This window comes from Grampus griseus, assembly GCF_964374135.1.
Source record: "Grampus griseus genome assembly, chromosome: 1".
In the NCBI taxonomy this organism is placed as follows: Eukaryota; Metazoa; Chordata; class Mammalia; order Artiodactyla; family Delphinidae; genus Grampus; species Grampus griseus.
In genome coordinates this window covers 182,319,589-182,336,154 of record NC_139017.1, presented here as the reverse complement: position 1 = coordinate 182,336,154, position 16,566 = coordinate 182,319,589, and the positions used below count along the sequence as shown (strand labels likewise).

The window sequence follows — 16,566 nt, the reverse complement described above, 5'->3', positions numbered from 1 at the left end:
CGGGCCCCGCCCTCCTGAGCATGGACCCCAGGGGACGCCACTCGCCCGGAGGGAGCTGGGCCTGGGGGCAGCAGCGCGCGCTCTGCTGAGGACCCCACCCCCAGCCTGAGGGACGAGGGCCCCTCACCAGCTCCCTGGCCTTGCCTCGGGCTGGTCACCAACCCGGAACCACCAGGAAGGCTCTCGGCTGACCCACATGCCCCGTCGCCGGAGCGCTCCCGCCACAGTTTCGAGGTGCTCTAGGGCTGTCCGGGGGTTGTGCTGGGCTGGTCACCTGGGCGGTGGGTCCGTGTCCAGCAAACAGTCAGAGAGGCTTCCAGTAGCATCGTGATCTGCCCTGAAAATTCGGAGCACCCCATGCTCCCCCCAAAATCTGGGGGCTGCCTGGTTTGTTTCAAGGTCTGTTGCTCTAAGCTCCTTTTTTAAAGTGTATTTTCTTCGCCTTGTCAGAGCCCTCAAGATGCTCCATTGCCATAGAAACTGAGCTCATTAAAGTTCCCTGCAGCCGTCCTAATTATAGAATTCCAAAGACAAGCGGAGGGCTGCTTTGAGGGTGTCGTTCAGGCTGAGAAGGTATAGGAGCGGCTGAGCAGACGGGGCCACGAGGGCCCACTGTCGTTCCCGCTCTATGTCCGTCCAGAGCACAGGCGCCGTGGAGGCGACCGGACACCTCAAGGTGCCCCGCAGGCTCTGACTTCGAGCAACTCTGACTCCAAAGTCGAGCCTCCTGACCCACCAGGATTCCGGGTGGAGCAGCTGCGGGGTCAGCCGGAGCCGCCCCCCAGGGCCCGCTTCCCATGGAGGCCTTGCCAGCCCACCCGGCTGAGCTTCCGGACCGTTTACCACTGAGATCAGCCGAATGGGAAGGTGGACACTCAGGGCCCGCGGTGGGTGCAGCGGGCGGTGGGACGGGTCATCCCCAGAGCGCCCGCCCCGGGATGCGCTCTGCACATGCGTGTTCCCTGAGAACGTGTGTCCTTTTCTTTTTCACACTGTGTCGGAGCAATGCTAACCGAGGGGAGACTGCAGGCAGGTTACACAGGAGCTCTCTGAACTGTCTTTGCAACTTTCTGTACATCTGAAATTACTTCAGAACAAAAACTCTGTTTAAAAAAATATATATATTTTTAAATGCAGGATGCCCTGCTGTCCCTTGTGGTTCCTTGTGAGTCACCTGGGCACTGCTTTCCAGGTGGCAACATGGGTGTGGATTGGAGACCACAGGGGCTCCCCCGCCTCTGCCGGAAGTGATGCCAGGGTGTGGAGCCGGGCTGTGCACTGCCAGGGTCTCTGACGGCACCTTCCTGTCTCTGCCTGGGGTGGGGAGTGATGGAAAGTCCACCTGAGAGTTCATGTGAGTCAGTTCTCCAGACGAGAATAAACAGGACGTGTGTGTAGAGAGAGTGTTCACTGTGAGGGATTCGTTCACATGTCACGGAGGCTGCAGGCTGGGTGCAGGAAGAGCCACTGCCGTAGTTCAGGTCCGAAGTCCATCTGCTGCAGGACTTCTTCTCGCTGGGGGACGTCAGCCTTGGGGTCTCTTCAGGCCTTCGCCTGATCGGACGAGGCCCACCCTCATTGGTTTAAACGTTCATTTCATCCAGAAACACCCTCACAGAAACATCCAGAATAATGTTTGACCACAGATCTGGGCACCGTGGCCCAACGCAGCTAACACATGAAATTAACCACCACATTCCCCTCCTTGCCAAGAGGCATCTCCGGAAACCATGCTCAGTCTCTAGTTAAAGACAACAGCACGGTCACACCTCTGCCCGACATTGCACGGTGGTCCTGTGTGCGCAGGACATGCACTGACCCTTCCCCCAGGAGGGCTGGTCGTCGGGAGGGGCCTAGAGGATGTGGCCCCCTCCTGCCTGCTCACCACTTTACTCCCTAGTTCCCCTCCCTTAACTTGCACATCTGCAACTTCTGTGGCCTGGGAGCAGTGTCACATCAGTGCCGTGGCTCTCTGAGGCAGCCCTGCTGGTCGGTGTTCTGCCGTGGGTGTGAAGCGCACGTCCACAGGCGCTGCTCCCCGCTGGTCAGGGTGCGAGCCGGTGGGGGCGTGGATGTGGGCCCCTGCGGCGGGGTCGCATGCAGCGGCCGGGGCCTTTCTGTGCAGACTCAGAGCTCTGTGTTTCTATTAAAATCTGAAGCTAGTTTATAACCATGTCGTTGTTGCTGCCTCGGGCCCCCCCTCTGCGTTTCTACAGTTCTGATTGTACATTGTTCACTGCAGCACTCGAGGCACTTCAAGAGCATGGGACTCACGTGTGTTATAAAACACAATGGAGCGGACACGCGTGCCCTTAGCAGCCGACCCGCCCAGCGCAGACCCACTGCTTCTGGTCTTCCACTGACCAGAAGGATTTCATCTCACACCTGCGCATCCTGCAACGACACACTGTCCGTTTTGCTTATTTTTTAGTTTGGTAACAAGGGCATCATTTCACAGAGCCCGCTTTATGGACGTCAGTACGTCGCTTCATGTTGATTTCTTATTTGGTTTGATTTTGGAAGATGCGTCTGGGCTGCTGAGCACAGCTCAAGTCAGGTTACGGCCGACGGGTCCTCCTGAACGGCCGCGCCCGCAGGTCACTTGTCCTCTTGCCGATGGGCCTGGGCGTCCGCAAACACCCTTTGCCGGCTGCGAGCCCACGTGTGAGGTCCCTCGGGCCTTGGTCTCGGAGCAGTGCAATTGCTGGGTCCCGGGGAAGCACGCGTGCTCTCGACAGTCAGTTTTGGCCCCGGTTTCGCCCGTCTCGGAGGACAGGCGACTTCCGATTGCTCTGGTCCTTGACGGTATTTGCCGTTGCGGAGACTTGTCTTTCGTTGACGCTTCTGTTGCTTTTTCCTCGCTGATCTGTGGAAGCACCTCCCGCATCCCGAATCGCTAACCTGTCTCTTGGTGCGGCTGATAATGGAGACGGGTTTGTCGGCCTCTCGGGCGGCCTCTGGATGGACATGCGTCCTCCCCTCACGGTACTCAGGTGTGTCCCTCTCCTCTTTGGGCCGGTGCTTTTTTGTTGCTTCGCCTCTCGTGGTGAGTCCTTATCTTTTGAGGCCGCGGCTTGTGTGTGGAGTGAGGCAGGCGTCCGGTCTGCATGGGCTGCCCTCACGATACCTGGATAGGGGCGGAGACCACAGGAGCTCACTTCCCAGGGTCTGGAGGCTGGATGGCTGAGGCCCAGGTGCCAACAGGGTCGGTGCCTGGTGAGGACACTTGGCTCGCTCGCCGCCTCCCCGGTGTCCTCCCGCCCTGGAGACCGAGCTCGAGTGTCTCCTCTTCTTGCGAGGATGCTAATCCCGTCAGGGGCCCTACGCTCTGACCACTAACCTCCATTGCTTCCTTAGGGGCCCCACCTCCAAATACAGTCACATGGGGGCTGGGGGTAGGGCTTCCACGTGTGATCTGGGAGGGCACGTAGCAGCAGGGCTCCAGGTTTCCCTCTGTGGACGGCGGGACATCGCCCGCCTTCCTTCAGTCCTGCTCCGTGCCCAGGGGTCAGCAGGGCTCCATCCTGTCCCCTCGCTGAGCTTTCCGGCCTGCTGGGGGCTCCCTGGTACCCTTGGCCTCTGCTAGGACGTCCTTGAGTCTCTTATTTCGGGTGGCTTTGCTCAGATTTGAAGGGTATCCGGTGGGCTGCATTTTCAGGCTTTCACACGGCGCGTGTGTGAGCGCAGGAAGGAGCCGGAGTCTCGTGCCACCGCGTCCCCGGCTGAGAGCCCGGCTCCCTCTGTGTCTGTGTCACTCGGTGCCTCATGCCTCCGTCTGCGGGGACAGCCGGGGGGTGTGTGCGCCACACGCGGGGACGTTAGCGGGAACCTGCCGGGGGCCAGGCTTCCCCCAAATCAGGCCGGGAGGGCCGCACCCTGTCACCCGGGCAGGGGTCCTGGGGCGTCACCAGGGACCCCTCGGAGCCCAGGGCAGATGGGCTGGGGGGTGAGGACGCTACCTCTGGCCGGCCCTGTTCTGTCTGGGTGTCGGCTTCTCAGTTTCCCACTTCGTCTCCCATGTAACGGGAGAGAAGCCGGTTTTGCAGTCACTGTGACCTGGTTTCGGCAGGTTCCAGCCAGAGCTGTAATTTGCTTGTTTTAAAAACATTCTGTTACGGTTTCCACGTCAGTATATTCCTGGCACTTCCCTGACTTCTCATGAAAGTCGCCTTCACTACAGAGCTTTGTAAAGGCACAAAGCTTCCCGTTGTATCCTGAGTATTTTGTTTTCACATACTTTCAAAGTGTTTTGAAGGAGCAAAGTTGGAAACATTTTTGAGGAAGAATAAAACCAGCGGTTCTGGTTATACGTTCAGCTCCGCGTTTTTAACGAGCAGCCTCCTTCCTCAGGAGTTTGAATTATCGAATGCACGTTGTGAAAGCGACGGTTTGGGTAACTTTCAATTCAACATTAGTGTCCGGTTGGTTTGGCTTTACTTCTGTCCCTAGATTTGCTCTTCAAACGGGAGCCCGGGACGGAGGGGGCGGGATGGTGCTGGCTGGACGGACGCCCGTCTCGGGCTGACCGTGGACTCCCCGGCGGCCAGGGTCCCTCTGAGGACGGTTGGGCGTGCACGTCCAGGGGGCCCTCGGCCCGTCGGAGCCTGTCCCTGTGTGGAGAGGGGCCTGGTTTTCACGCCCGGAGGGAAGGGGGTGGAAAGGAAACACGTGGGAGGCCACACGGGCCCCGATGTCTTCACAGCCTGACCCTCCGCGGAGGGCAGCTCTCGCGGCATATCCAGGGGCATCAAGGGGAGGTCGACCCCGGGATCGTGTGAGGAGTGGCTGTGGGGACGCAGGCGTGTCAGCTCGGCGGGTGGCCTGTCCCCACCGCACCGCACGTGGCGGAGCTGGGCTTGTGGGCCACTAGGCTGTTTCTTTACCCCTTTCTGCTGTTCTTTCCAGAATCCATCTACCGCCGTGGAGCCAGAAGATGGCGGAAGCTGTACCGCGCCAACGGCCACCTCTTCCAAGCCAAGCGCTTTAACAGGGTGAGTTGCTGTCGAGGCCGCCGAGATGCCCCCACTCCCCCCCGCCAGAGGAGGTGCCGGGCTCTGCCCTGCGCACAGGCGAGGCCTCGAGCCGCTTCCACAGCCGCTGCCCCTGGATGACAACGAGCCCTTTACGAAGCTCCCTGAGCCCAGGAAGGTGCCAGCTCAGTGCCAGCTCGGGCCTTTCTGATGAACTCGGCCTGTGTGTCCCTGTTACGGGATCCCCTGTCCAGGCGCTGTGGCTCCCGCCTGCCTGCGTGCATTCAGAAGGGACGCAGACTTGTCCCATTACCGGGATGCGTGTGTTACCCCACAGTGTCCCCGTTGGTCCCAGGGGTGTCCTGCGAAGCCCAGAGCCCGAGACAGCCCTCCAGCCCCCGGCCCGCGGGCCCCGCTGCCCGGCCCGCTCCGAAGGCGCTTTAGCCGAGCATCTGGTGTTGCTCCTCGTGCTGCCCTGTGTCCTGCGGAAACCATGGGGCTCGCGAGGCTGTGTAGCCGTCCCGCTGGCAGGTGGGTGGGGAGGCACCTGCAGGTGTCCCCATGGCCGGCGACCACGTGCCCCAGGGCTGCCGGCACAAAGCACCACAAACTGGATGCTTCGCCGTCCGTTCTCTCGCCGTCTGGAGCGCAAGCCAAGGTGGGGCGGGGCCGCTCGCCTCCCGCCGCTCTAGGAGGGTCCTTCTTCCTGTGTAGCTTCTGGGGTTGCTGGCGGTCCTCGGAGCTCCTGGGCTGGGAGCTCAGCCCTCCAGCCTCTGCCGCCTGCTCTCTGTCTCTGCTCCCCAAGGACGCCCGTCACGATTAGGACCCAGTCTGACCTCATTTTAGCTTAACTAACTGCACCTACAAAGATACTTTTCCACCTAAGGTTCTGGGTGGACCTGAGTCTGGCGGGACACCACGGAGTCCAGTACAGCAGCCAAGCACCCGCTGACCTGGGGACCCCCGCACGCGCTGAGCGCTCTGCCCCCCCCCCACGTGGCGCGCCCCCTCCGTGCCCCTCACAGCCCCATGTGTGCCACCTCCTGCCGGGCACAGCACTCTGCCCTGATGGTTGTGCCCGCACCTGGCACACGGGAGGCGCACACGACACAGTGGGTTATCATTTACTGTAATGGATGACTGGGGAAGAGGCAGCGGGGGAGCCCTGGGCGCCATGTTGGGTGTAAAGAAGGGACGCGGCGTGTCTGTCGGGAATGAGAAGGGCCCCGGGAGCCTTGGCAACGTTGGGAGGGCACGGGGTCCTCGGGACATCGATGCTGTGGGGAGGTCGGGCGTCGCCGAGTGCTGGCAGAGGGCTCGGGTGCGGGAGTGATGGGCCTGGCCGACGGGTGTGGACGTGAGACTTTGCAGTGAACCACCCAGATGGACCGGGTGAAGCCTGGAGAAATGGGAACGTCCAGCCCCGTGACGCGAGGCCCCCACTGCCCACCCTCCCGTGTTTATTTAAAAAACGGACGACCAGCCAGCTTGTGGCCGGTGGCTTCTCTTCCTGTGCATCTGGGCACCGGCTTGGTTCTGCCAGAGAGGGTCTCAGGCAGACGGGATGGGCCACCCTTCAGGACATCAGAGAACTGCTTCCTTTCATGACAAATTGACTCACGGGCCCAGGACGAAACCCACCCACCCGGCAAGGCCGCCGGAGGGGCCTGGCCGCTACCTCCCTGCAGGTTCTCCGAGGAAAACCCATTTCTCTGATGGCAGGGTGCAGAGCCTGGCACTCCTCCTGCCGCACCCTCCCCAAACTCTGTGGGCAAAGGCTTCTCCTCAAGGAGGAGGGGAACTCAGCGGCGGGGGGGGCGGTACCCACTCCAGCCCCGTCCCCACCCGCTCTCCCCGAGCGCCAAGCGGCTTTTCACAGACACCAGGCCGAGGAGGGAGCCGACCCCAAGACCCCCGACAACTCTTAACCAGCCCCGCCATTCACAGATGGGGAGGCGGGCGTGTCGCCGTTTGTCACCAGGCACAGTTCCCACCAGGGTCCTTGGGCTGCACGTCTGAGGCCGCACCATCCACCAGTGTTCATTACGGGGCCGCGAGGCCACCCCGCGTGTCTCAGGAGCTCCACGCCTGGCTCTGCGGGCTCAGCCAGATTCCCAGGGACAAGCGCATAAAGGAGGCCACTGCCCTCCTTTGCTGGTGACCCAGGGACGGAGGCAAGGGCTGTCGGCCTCACTGGTGACCCGGGGACGGAGGCAAGGGCTGTCGGCCTCACTGGCCCGAGCTCCCTGCCTGGAGCTGTCTCTGCACTGGACACACCTGAGCTTCTCGAGCAGAGAGGAAGGCTCCGATGGGGACTCATGGGGGCGCAGGGGCAGCGTCCAGCCCACAACGGGAGGCCCTGAGGCCCTCAGCCCCGGGGCCGTTGGTCTGAGCAGCTGGAACAGGGCTGAGGCAGCGAGCAGGTATTTCAGGCTTTGTGGGCCGTGCAGCCTCTGTCACGACAGCCGGGCCCTGACTCGGCCATTGCTGTTGCCGTGTGAAAGCAGCCCCGGACGCCGGTGACTGAAGCCTGAGCGAGGAGCCGCCTCGGCAGCGTGTAAGGGGCTTAAAATACTTGCAGCCATTAGTCTACTAAGTCACGTGATCTTTCTGAGACGTGAAGCTTGGGTGTTAAGTTTTATTTATTATCATTATTGGGTTTTTTTGGCCGCAGCTCGCGGGATCTTAGTTCCCCGACCAGGGATTGAACCCGGGCCATGGCAGCGAAAGCACCAAGTCAACCACGGGACCGCCAGGGAAGTCCCTAAGTTTTATTATTTAGTGGCACGTTTCTTGAAACGTTGATAATTCAAATCTAGTTTTGAAATAAAGAGCCTTTGGCAACATTGTGGCTGCCCCTCCTGGGGGGATGCCTGCACGTGGCCTCGATGCGACTGACGGGTGCTGGAACCCGGCAAACTCAGCTGCCCTTGATCCCCCGTTGTCCTGGCCTGGACCCTGGCGAGGGTGGCTCTGTAGGAAGAGGGATCTTGGTTAATTCGCGAAGATACCAGGTGGCTGTGGGTTTGCCCCAAACGTGATCCAGGCATTGTTCGATGGTGTTCTGGAGAAAGCAAGACACATTTAGCACATGGTATAAAAGGACGTGGATTTTTGTAATGGTTCCATGAACGGTGAGCGGTCCTCAGAGATGCCGCCCCTTCCCTGAACCCCGAGTTTACTCACCAGTGCTCACCCTCCTCGGGCAGAGGTGCCAAGGCTGGCGTTAAACTGGATTGGCCCGAGTCGGAGGTCTGGGGGGTGGCCCTCTGTCCAGCCCCCCGTCTGGCCCTTGCTGCCGCATCTCAGGCCGTTCCCAGAGGGAGTCCCACAGCCCGTGTTGGCCTCCTCGTGGAAGGGATGGTTCCGGCAACGTGGGGGACTTGGGTACATCCTTCTCTTTCCTGTTACCGAAGTTGAAAGCAGGGGGGCGCGCGGGCGCACGCGTGTGGACTTGTCTTCAGCAAACCTTTATTGGGCACCCACTGTGTGCCGGGCACTGTCCCAGGTGCTGACCACGTGGCCGTGACTGAGACGTATGCGCTCTGTGTATGGGGAGGGGGCTCCTTCCTGGTGGGAGATCGGCTTCTCAGTGCCCGCTGGCCGCCAGAGCCCGTCCTGCGCCTCAGGCCCGCACCTCGTGAGGGTTCGCTGTTTCCTAAATGAGCTGCATTGCGCGGCTGGTACCGTGTATCCTTTCTGTTCTCCAGGAGTAATTTGAGACTCTCTCAAAAGAAAGAAATTTGTTAAAAAAATAAAAGGCAAAAGAGGGTAAAACGCGAAAACAAGTTATGCCTGGAAAAAAACTAAGTGGGGAACCTGTCGACGTGCGGACACCACGGAACTGCGAAGATGACTTTGGACGCCGAGTGGTGGGCGGGTGACCAGGCTTCTGCACACGCTCACCTCCACGCACTTTGTGACGTTCCAAAAACTTCTCCAAACAAGCCAAAAATGATCATGAATTTCAGGTGTTTAGAACCAAGAAGAATAAAAATTGACCATTTAAAATCTTTTAAAACGCTGAGAAAAATGCCAAGATAATTGCATGGAGCCCCAGAGCAGCTCAGAATCCTGACACGTCCTGACACCAGGCAGGGTCGCTTCTGTGGTCGTCGTGTAGGTGGGTGTTTGGACGAGGGTCAGGCAGCCGGCTCTCCCACCCGCTTCTCACCTGGGTCCCTCCACCCACAGGGGGCCCCTCGGCTGTTCTGAGCGCAGCCTGGTAGGAGCTACGACTCCCACTCCAGGCCCTGCGAGCAGGGGGGGCGCTGCCCGTGGAGGGGTCTCCTCACCCCTGCCTGCCGGGGCCTCCCCTTTTCCCTCACAAGGAGCAGAGCCCCAGTGCCCTCCTTGGGGCCCTCGGTTCCCCCAACCTTGGGACGGAGCTGCCGAGCCTGGGCGGGGGCCTGGTGCCGGTTGGATGAGGCGACGGGGCCACCTCCCGCCCCAGCTGCGCGTCGTGACGGTGCAGCATGTCCGCGGCGTGGCGGGGCCCCCGGGGGCACCGGGCCCGGCTGACAGCGGCTGTTCTCGTCCCGTGCAGAGAGCGTACTGTGGCCAGTGCAGTGAAAGGATATGGGGCCTCGCCAGGCAGGGCTACAGGTGCATCAACTGCAAACTGCTGGTCCATAAGCGCTGCCACGTCCTCGTCCCGCTGAGCTGCGACAGGCATATGGTGAGTGGGGGCCGGCACAGCCTGGGCGGGTGTCCACACTGCCCCAGGGGCCCTCGGCCTCCTTCTGTCCAGGCGGGGCCCTGACATCGTCCCTGCCACCCGCGAGAGAGAGGAGGGGGCTCCCGTGGGCTGCAGGGTGACGGCCCAGGTCCGCGGTCCGGGTCGGGCCCTCTTCCTGAGCCCTGGGAGCCCCCGGCACTCCTGGGGGCCGCAGGGTCCACCAGTAGGGAGCCTCCTTGATTGTGACGTCAGCCGTGGAACCCGGAGCTGGGGCCTGACTGCAGCCGACGCGTGATGGGGGCTGGGGGCGGGAGAGAGGAGTCAGCGTCACTGTGTAAATACACGCGCTTTTAAAGCACCTGCCGGGAAGATCGCGGCCCGAGGGGCTGAGTGGTCACCTCGGCCTGTGGACTCACAGGTGACTTCAGTGCTCCTCCTCCCGTGTTCAGTGCGATGATGTAACAGTTGAGTGATACGTGTGTTACAGTGTGTGTTACATAACAGGTGACTCACAAGTCTCCGGAAGCCCCGTCGTGGCGCCCGCCGGGTCACTGTGTTGCCGTCTCTCTGCAGGATTCTGTCATGCCTTCCCAGGAGCCTGCAGTGGACGACAAGAGTGACGACGTGGACCTTCCTTCTGAGGAGACGGATGGAAGTAGGGGCTGCTCGCCCCGCCCCCCGGGAACACCCGCCCGCCTCCCCTTCCCCCGGGGCACCCTTTTAGATCCTCTCCTCTCACCAGGGGCCAGTACCTGGGAGCATGTCCCGTGCTCGCTGCGGGACTGGGGAGGGCTCTCAGGGCCCCCCTCGTCCGGTCAGAAGTGGGCGGGGCGGCCTTCCCTGGGCGCCCACGTCTCTGTGTGCTGCTGCCTGGGGAGCCCGGGGCGGGGTTGCCCTCTGTGCCGACTTCGGACGTTCTAAGAGGCACGTAGCGCAGTGGCCACCATGGATACCTGTTGGACTGATGGCCCAGCTCTGAGCTTCTGCAGTTCTGTGCACCGTTACAAGGGTGTGCAAGGGCCCTAGCCCTCGTTGGATAAATGAGTTCCATCCCCTGGGATGACAAGAGGCCACGGAGCATGAAACCCTTAGCACAGCACCTCATGTAAAGGAGACCCTTAGCAAGTACCCGTCCACCCAGCCAGCCATCTGCGTACCATGAGAACAAAGACCGGAAGGCTAGACACCAGAATCTTACGATCCGTCACTTCAGAAGAATCACTAGGGAAACTTGTCACAGAGGCAGGTTCCCAGCCCCAGAGGTTCAGAGTCAGCAGGTCTGGGTGGGGCCCAGGAAGCTGCATTTTCTTAAGTCTCTAGTTGAGTCAGAGTGGCTGCCAGGCCTTCACCCTGAGCACTGGCTGGCCTGGCGGCCTGGCCTGGGGCAAGGGCCGTGGGGGTCTCAGGCCGCGTCCCCGACGACGCCTGTAACACCCTTTCTTCTTCCTCTCTTCCCTAGTTGCTTATATTTCTTCAACCCGGAAACGTGATAACATTGAAGATGAGCCTGAGGTGAGTGCAGACGGCTCACCGGTGTTTCCGGCGTCCTGTTTACAGGTGCTTTATCTCATTTCTGGGGCAGTCGTGGAAACTCGACTGTGGACGAGGAGGGTTGGGGGAGCACGGCCTTGCGGCATCGGGGCTCACGCACACTGAGGCTTCCAGGGCAGAGGTCTGGGAGGTCTTCCAGACATTTAGCACAGAGGTGCTCTCTGTACAGCCGAATGGGCAGAGAGCAAGTGAGCGTGGCAGCACGTGAGCCGTTGCTGAATCTGAGGTGAGCACATGGTGCTCATTGTACGTACTCTTTCACCGACGCAGAACTGGGCGTGAGGGGTCATTGGCTGAGTCTGTGTGAGCCCAAGCTGCAGGCCTGGTCTGAGCCCAGGTCAGGGGACCCCTCTGACCTCAGGATCCTCTTCTGTCAAGTGTGGATAATGATTGCGCCTTTCCGTGAGGGTAAACTGAGAGCATTGTATGAACGCTTAGCACCATGCCCGGCGCACGGGAAGCTTTCCACGGCACTGACTGCCGGCGTGGCCGTTTCCACATCAGTACAGGTGGGTCAGGCCATCACGGTGGACCACAAGGGGCACCCGTGACCTCCACAAAGGAAACCCCGTGTTCTTGTGCTTTGAGAGAAAGCGGGCCTCTGGGGCGTGGGCTCACTCTGACCTGGCTGTCACGCCCACTCCAGCACCCAGGTTCTTACATTTTCTGCAGCCGTCCCCCTCCCCCGTGGCGGGAGTCCCCGTCTCTGGGACTCAGTGCCTTGTGTGGCAGGGACGTTGGCGCCCACAGGCAGCTCTCACGGGCCCTCTGGTTTGGGGGGATGGGGTGTCCAGGGTCGGGGAGTCGGCCTGTCGGGCGGCAGTGAAGGAGAGGTGGCGAGGAGGGGGGAGATGAAAGCTCCGGGAACAGGCCCTGCCGCCTCCGCAGCTGGGTCTCACCAGGGGCACATCCGTTACGAAGCCCCAGAGGCTGCTGCCCCAAAGGTTCTTGGGGGCCCAATCCTGGCACCGTCTTCTGCTGCGGGTGAGGCCTTCCCACGTGCTCTCCACCCAGACAGCACAGCGGGTCCAGGGCTGCAGTTTTAGTCAAAGTTTATTTGCATAAAAGCCTGCCTTTATTTTCTGTGTGTGCTTTCCACACTACCCAGCAGCTCTGCAATTCTCAGCAGACGCTGAGTGTCCTACAGTGTAACCTGGCTCTGACACCATCGACCGGGGAACAGATCCCCCAGGTCGGGGGCTCAGTCCCACGAGACGGACCCCTCCTCCCACTTTAGATGCCAGTTGCAAGTGCTTCTGAGCGACTGGCTACAGATTGGAGGGTCCCACGACCCCCTCCTCAGGTTCAATTAATTTGTGAGAACGGCCCACGGGACTCAGAGAAACATTTTACTCACCAGATCACCGGGTTCTTTTAAAGGGTTGTAACTCGGGAGCAGCCATCTGCAGGAGGCTCACAGGGCAAGGTGTGGGGAAGGGGCGAGGGCTTCCACGGTCTCTGAGCGAGGGCCACTCCCAGATCTCCACGTCACCAACCCAGAAGCTCCCCAAACCTCTCCTTTTGGGGGTTTTACGGAGGCTTCATTACACAGGTGTGATGATTAAATCACTGGCCGTTGGCGCTGGAGTCGGGCTGTAGCCCCTCTCCCCTCCTGGGAGGTCAGGGGATGGGACTGACCTTCTGATCCCTGAGTCGGTTCCCCTGGCAGCCAGCTGCATCCTCAGGTGACCTGGAGGCTTCCCTGTAGTTGCCTCATTAACATAACAAAACACACCTTGCTGGCTCCCAGCACTTAGGAAATCCCCCCCCAGGTTTTAGGAGCTGTGTGCCAGGAATGGGGCCCTAGAACAGAGAGGAACTTGGTGTTACAAATCACAGCATCACAACTGGACTCTGGGTGATAGATGAGGCTCAGGCAGTTGTGGTTCTGAGCAAGGGCATTTCCGGCTGGAGCTCAACCTCTGTGCACAGGACCTCAGGGAACAGCAACGCCTCGAGAGGCCACTCCTTTCCCAAGGTCAGTGTCCCCGCCTGGACGTCTAGGTCTTTCTCCCTGGTGTTCTGTGTCTGGAGTGAGTCAGGAACACTTAGTTACCTAACTCCCTCCACCAGAGAATCCTTGCCAGAGATAATTCTCAGGAGGGGAGCTTGTGCCCTTAATCACGTTGCCTTTCTCTTTCATCGTATATAGTTTCTAGTGGTACTTGCTTTGGAAGGTCTTTCCAGACATTAGCAAGTTATGCTTTGCAACCCCCCAGGGAGGGCCAGGTGGCCTTCCGGCCGCGGCACCGATGGCCCCTGGGTGTGTTGCCTGCGGCCACCTGCTCGGCCTGTCCAGGCGGGGCTGGCCCCGAGCATCCTTCCTTGCTTGCAGAGGGCCCACCGGTGGCTGATGACGGCTCTCGGATTTCCGGCCCCTTCCACCAGAAGCTCTTGGGGATTGCTCCTGGGTGGCGCGGAGGCGGCGGCCTTTGGGACAGAGAGTCAGGACTTACGAGCAGGATGGGGCTCTGGGCTCCGGGGCGCGGACGCCACGTCTTCCCCCGTCGCGCACGAGTCTCCTTTCCGCTTCCTCCCGTTTTGTCCTCCCTCCCCCAGGACCTCAAGCCGGTCATCGATGGGATGGACGGGATCAAAATATCTCAGGGGCTCGGGCTGCAGGACTTCGACCTGCTCAGGGTCATCGGACGCGGGAGCTACGCCAAGGTCCTGCTGGTACGGCTGAAGAAGAACGATCAGGTCTACGCCATGAAGGTGGTGAAGAAGGAGCTGGTCCACGACGACGAGGTGAGGGCCCGCCTGCTCGCTCCTTCGGATGGAAGTCAGCGCACGTAACCGAGTTCGCCAGCTGACCGCTTTCAAGCGCGCGGTTCAGTGGCGTTCAGCGCATTCACGGTGTCGGGCCACCCTCGCCAGCACCCCGCCCCGTCCCCGTGAGCAGTGCCCCCCGGCCCCCTCCCCGGCCCCTACGGCCGCCACTGTCTCCTTGGATTTGCCTGTTCTGGACGCTCTGTGTAAGTGGAACCGTGCGTTATGGGACCTTCTGCGTCCGGCCTCTCTCACGGAGCGTCGTGTTCTCAAGGTCCATCCACGTGGTAGCGGGTGTCTGCGCGTCCTTCCTTCCTTTTAGGCCTCGGCCACGTTGCGTTTTATGGATCCACCCCCTCGGGCCTCTCTGTTCACCCGCTGACGGGCCCTGGGCTTGTCTCTGCGTCCGCTGCTGACCGGCGCTGGGCTTGTCTCTGCGTCGCTGCCTGAGTCGCGCTGCCGTGAACGGCTCTGTGCGGTTATTTGTCGAGTCCCTATTTCCACTCGTCCTGGGTGTTTACCCAGGAGGCGAACTGCTGGGTCATAGGGTCGTTCTATGTTTACCTTTTTGAGGAACTGTTTTCCACGGCAGCTGTGCCATTTTACATTCCCAACAGCAACGCGTGAGGTTCCCAATTTCTGCGCGTTCTTGCTGACGCTTTTGCTATTTGCTGTTTTTTGACCATTGCTGTCCTGGTGGGTATGAAGTGACTTTGATTGGCATTCCCATAGTGACAACGTGTTGAGCTCCTTTTCATGGGCTTCTTGGCCTGACGTACTTTTGACCTGTTTCTTTGACCCCTGAACGGGGGTGACGTCCCTAAGAAGCAGAGAACTGGCTTCACGGGGAGCCCCCGGCTGTTCCGGTGCAGCCGCTGCTGACCCGTGAGGCCGCTTGGCGCCCGTGGAGCGGGGGCCACGGGCGGGCTCCCCGGCCCAGGCTCGCAGTTCAGAGGGCAGAGCGGGGCTGCGCCGAGTCCCGACCTGTCCTCCCAGCAAGGGCGTTTGTGCAGTGCTCACAGCGCCCAGCTGGCCCCTCAGCCCTGGGTGCTGAGCTCACAAGTGAGTTGGGACATCCGTGCCTCACAGCTGAGGCAGCGGAGGCCCCGGGAAGTGCGGGGTCCGGCCGGTGTCTTCACTGCCGGTTGCAGCCCGCAAGAGGATTCCAAGCCCCTTCCCAGCCTGCGGCCGGCTGGAGGGTTGATGGTGTGTGAGGGCCGGTTTCTAGAACACTGAGAGGAGAGGCCTCCAGAGAGAGTTACTGCTGTGGTCGCTCTCGGCATCTTCGCACGTGGCGGGGACTGGAGCTCGGACTCGGAGGTGGTCTCAGGGGAGCGAGACCCTAGGATGTGGCGCGCGGGCCAACTGTGCGTTTGTGAGAGGCGCTGCCGTCCCGTGGCCCCCGTCCCAATCCCAGGAACCTGGGAACAGGACCTTATTTGGGGAGATGTAATCACAGATCCTGCGGCAGTCATGCTGGATCAGCTGGGGGGCCCTAAATCCAGTGACGAGTGTCCTTTTAGAGAAGGGCAGGGAAAGATTTGAGACAGGAAGGAAGGAAAACACACACAGAGAAGTCACTGTGAAGACAGAGGCGGAGAAGGGCCAGAGTCCCCTGGAGGTGCAGGAAGGACCCTCCGCGGGGCCCTGCCCACACCCTGAGCCCAGAGGCTTCTGCCTCAGAGCAGCGAGAGGATACAGTTTGGAGGATTTGAGTCTCGAGGTCTGTGGCGTTTTGTTAAACTAGCGTGGGGAGTCCGGCAGGCGGGAGGCGGGTGGACCCGGGGGCGTGGGGGAGGAGGCATCACCCACCCAACGGCGTTTCCTTCCTGAGCACCCGGGTGGCCCGGTGCCTGCGAGAACAGACGCAGGGACAGTCAAGGGCTCTGTTTGAGGCCGGCTCTGCACATGAGACGCTGAGTGCCGACACCAGGTGGCCATTGCACGAGCGAGTGGAGCTGGGGGAGGTGGGGCTGGTCAGACGGAGCCTGCCGGCCAGGGCGTCCCCGGGAGCGAGGGGCAGAGGGGTCAGGATGCAGCCCCAGGACGAGGAACCCAGACGGTCTTTGGCCACCAAAGGGATGCTCACTGAGAGTCTGCTCGTTTTTCCAGAAACCTTCAGGGGAAGGCAGGCATCCCGTTCCCTCTCGCTTCCCAACCCTGAGACAAGAGGTCTAACCCGGGGAATTCGGGGACTCTCGTCCGACTCTGCTTTCTGGGGTTGTAATGGAACCAAAGCTGAGACTCTCAAGCTGAGTTTTCCCCAAGTTCCAGGGTGGATTGGGAGGGAGATAGCCCTGCCGTGGGAGCTGGTGCTTGGGAGGTGGGTGTGGGGTGTTGGAGAAACCTCCATTCTCTGTTTCCTCCTGTCTTAAGTGGAGATGATAATACAGACTTTCCAAGGCTGCCACGGGCAGCACACGGGGCAGTGCGGGAGAGCCTGTAGCCCAGAGGCCAGTGCACAGCTGGTGATGGTGGCTTTGGTGATGGTGGTAGAAACAGTGAGAAATGTGAACGGTGATAGATGACAGGTAACGATGCTGATGGTGGTGGAGATGCTGATGGTGGTGATGGTGAAGGTGGAGGTGACGGATGGTA

At 60.8% G+C, this 16,566-nt stretch overlaps 1 protein-coding gene across 3 annotated transcripts in view; it reads left to right on the top strand.

Annotated features, from left to right (window-relative positions):
- PRKCZ (protein kinase C zeta) overlaps positions 1-16,566 on the top strand; it is a 97,980-nt gene that overhangs the window by 61,687 nt on the left and 19,727 nt on the right. For all 3 annotated transcript variants that reach the window (XM_082660363.1, XM_082660365.1, XM_082660364.1), the window contains 5 exons: positions 4,906-4,991; positions 9,517-9,648; positions 10,222-10,303; positions 11,108-11,160; positions 13,759-13,947. In XM_082660363.1, the coding sequence (XP_082516489.1) occupies positions 4,906-4,991; positions 9,517-9,648; positions 10,222-10,303; positions 11,108-11,160; positions 13,759-13,947 (542 nt within the window). The remainder of the gene's footprint in view (positions 1-4,905; positions 4,992-9,516; positions 9,649-10,221; positions 10,304-11,107; positions 11,161-13,758; positions 13,948-16,566) is intronic.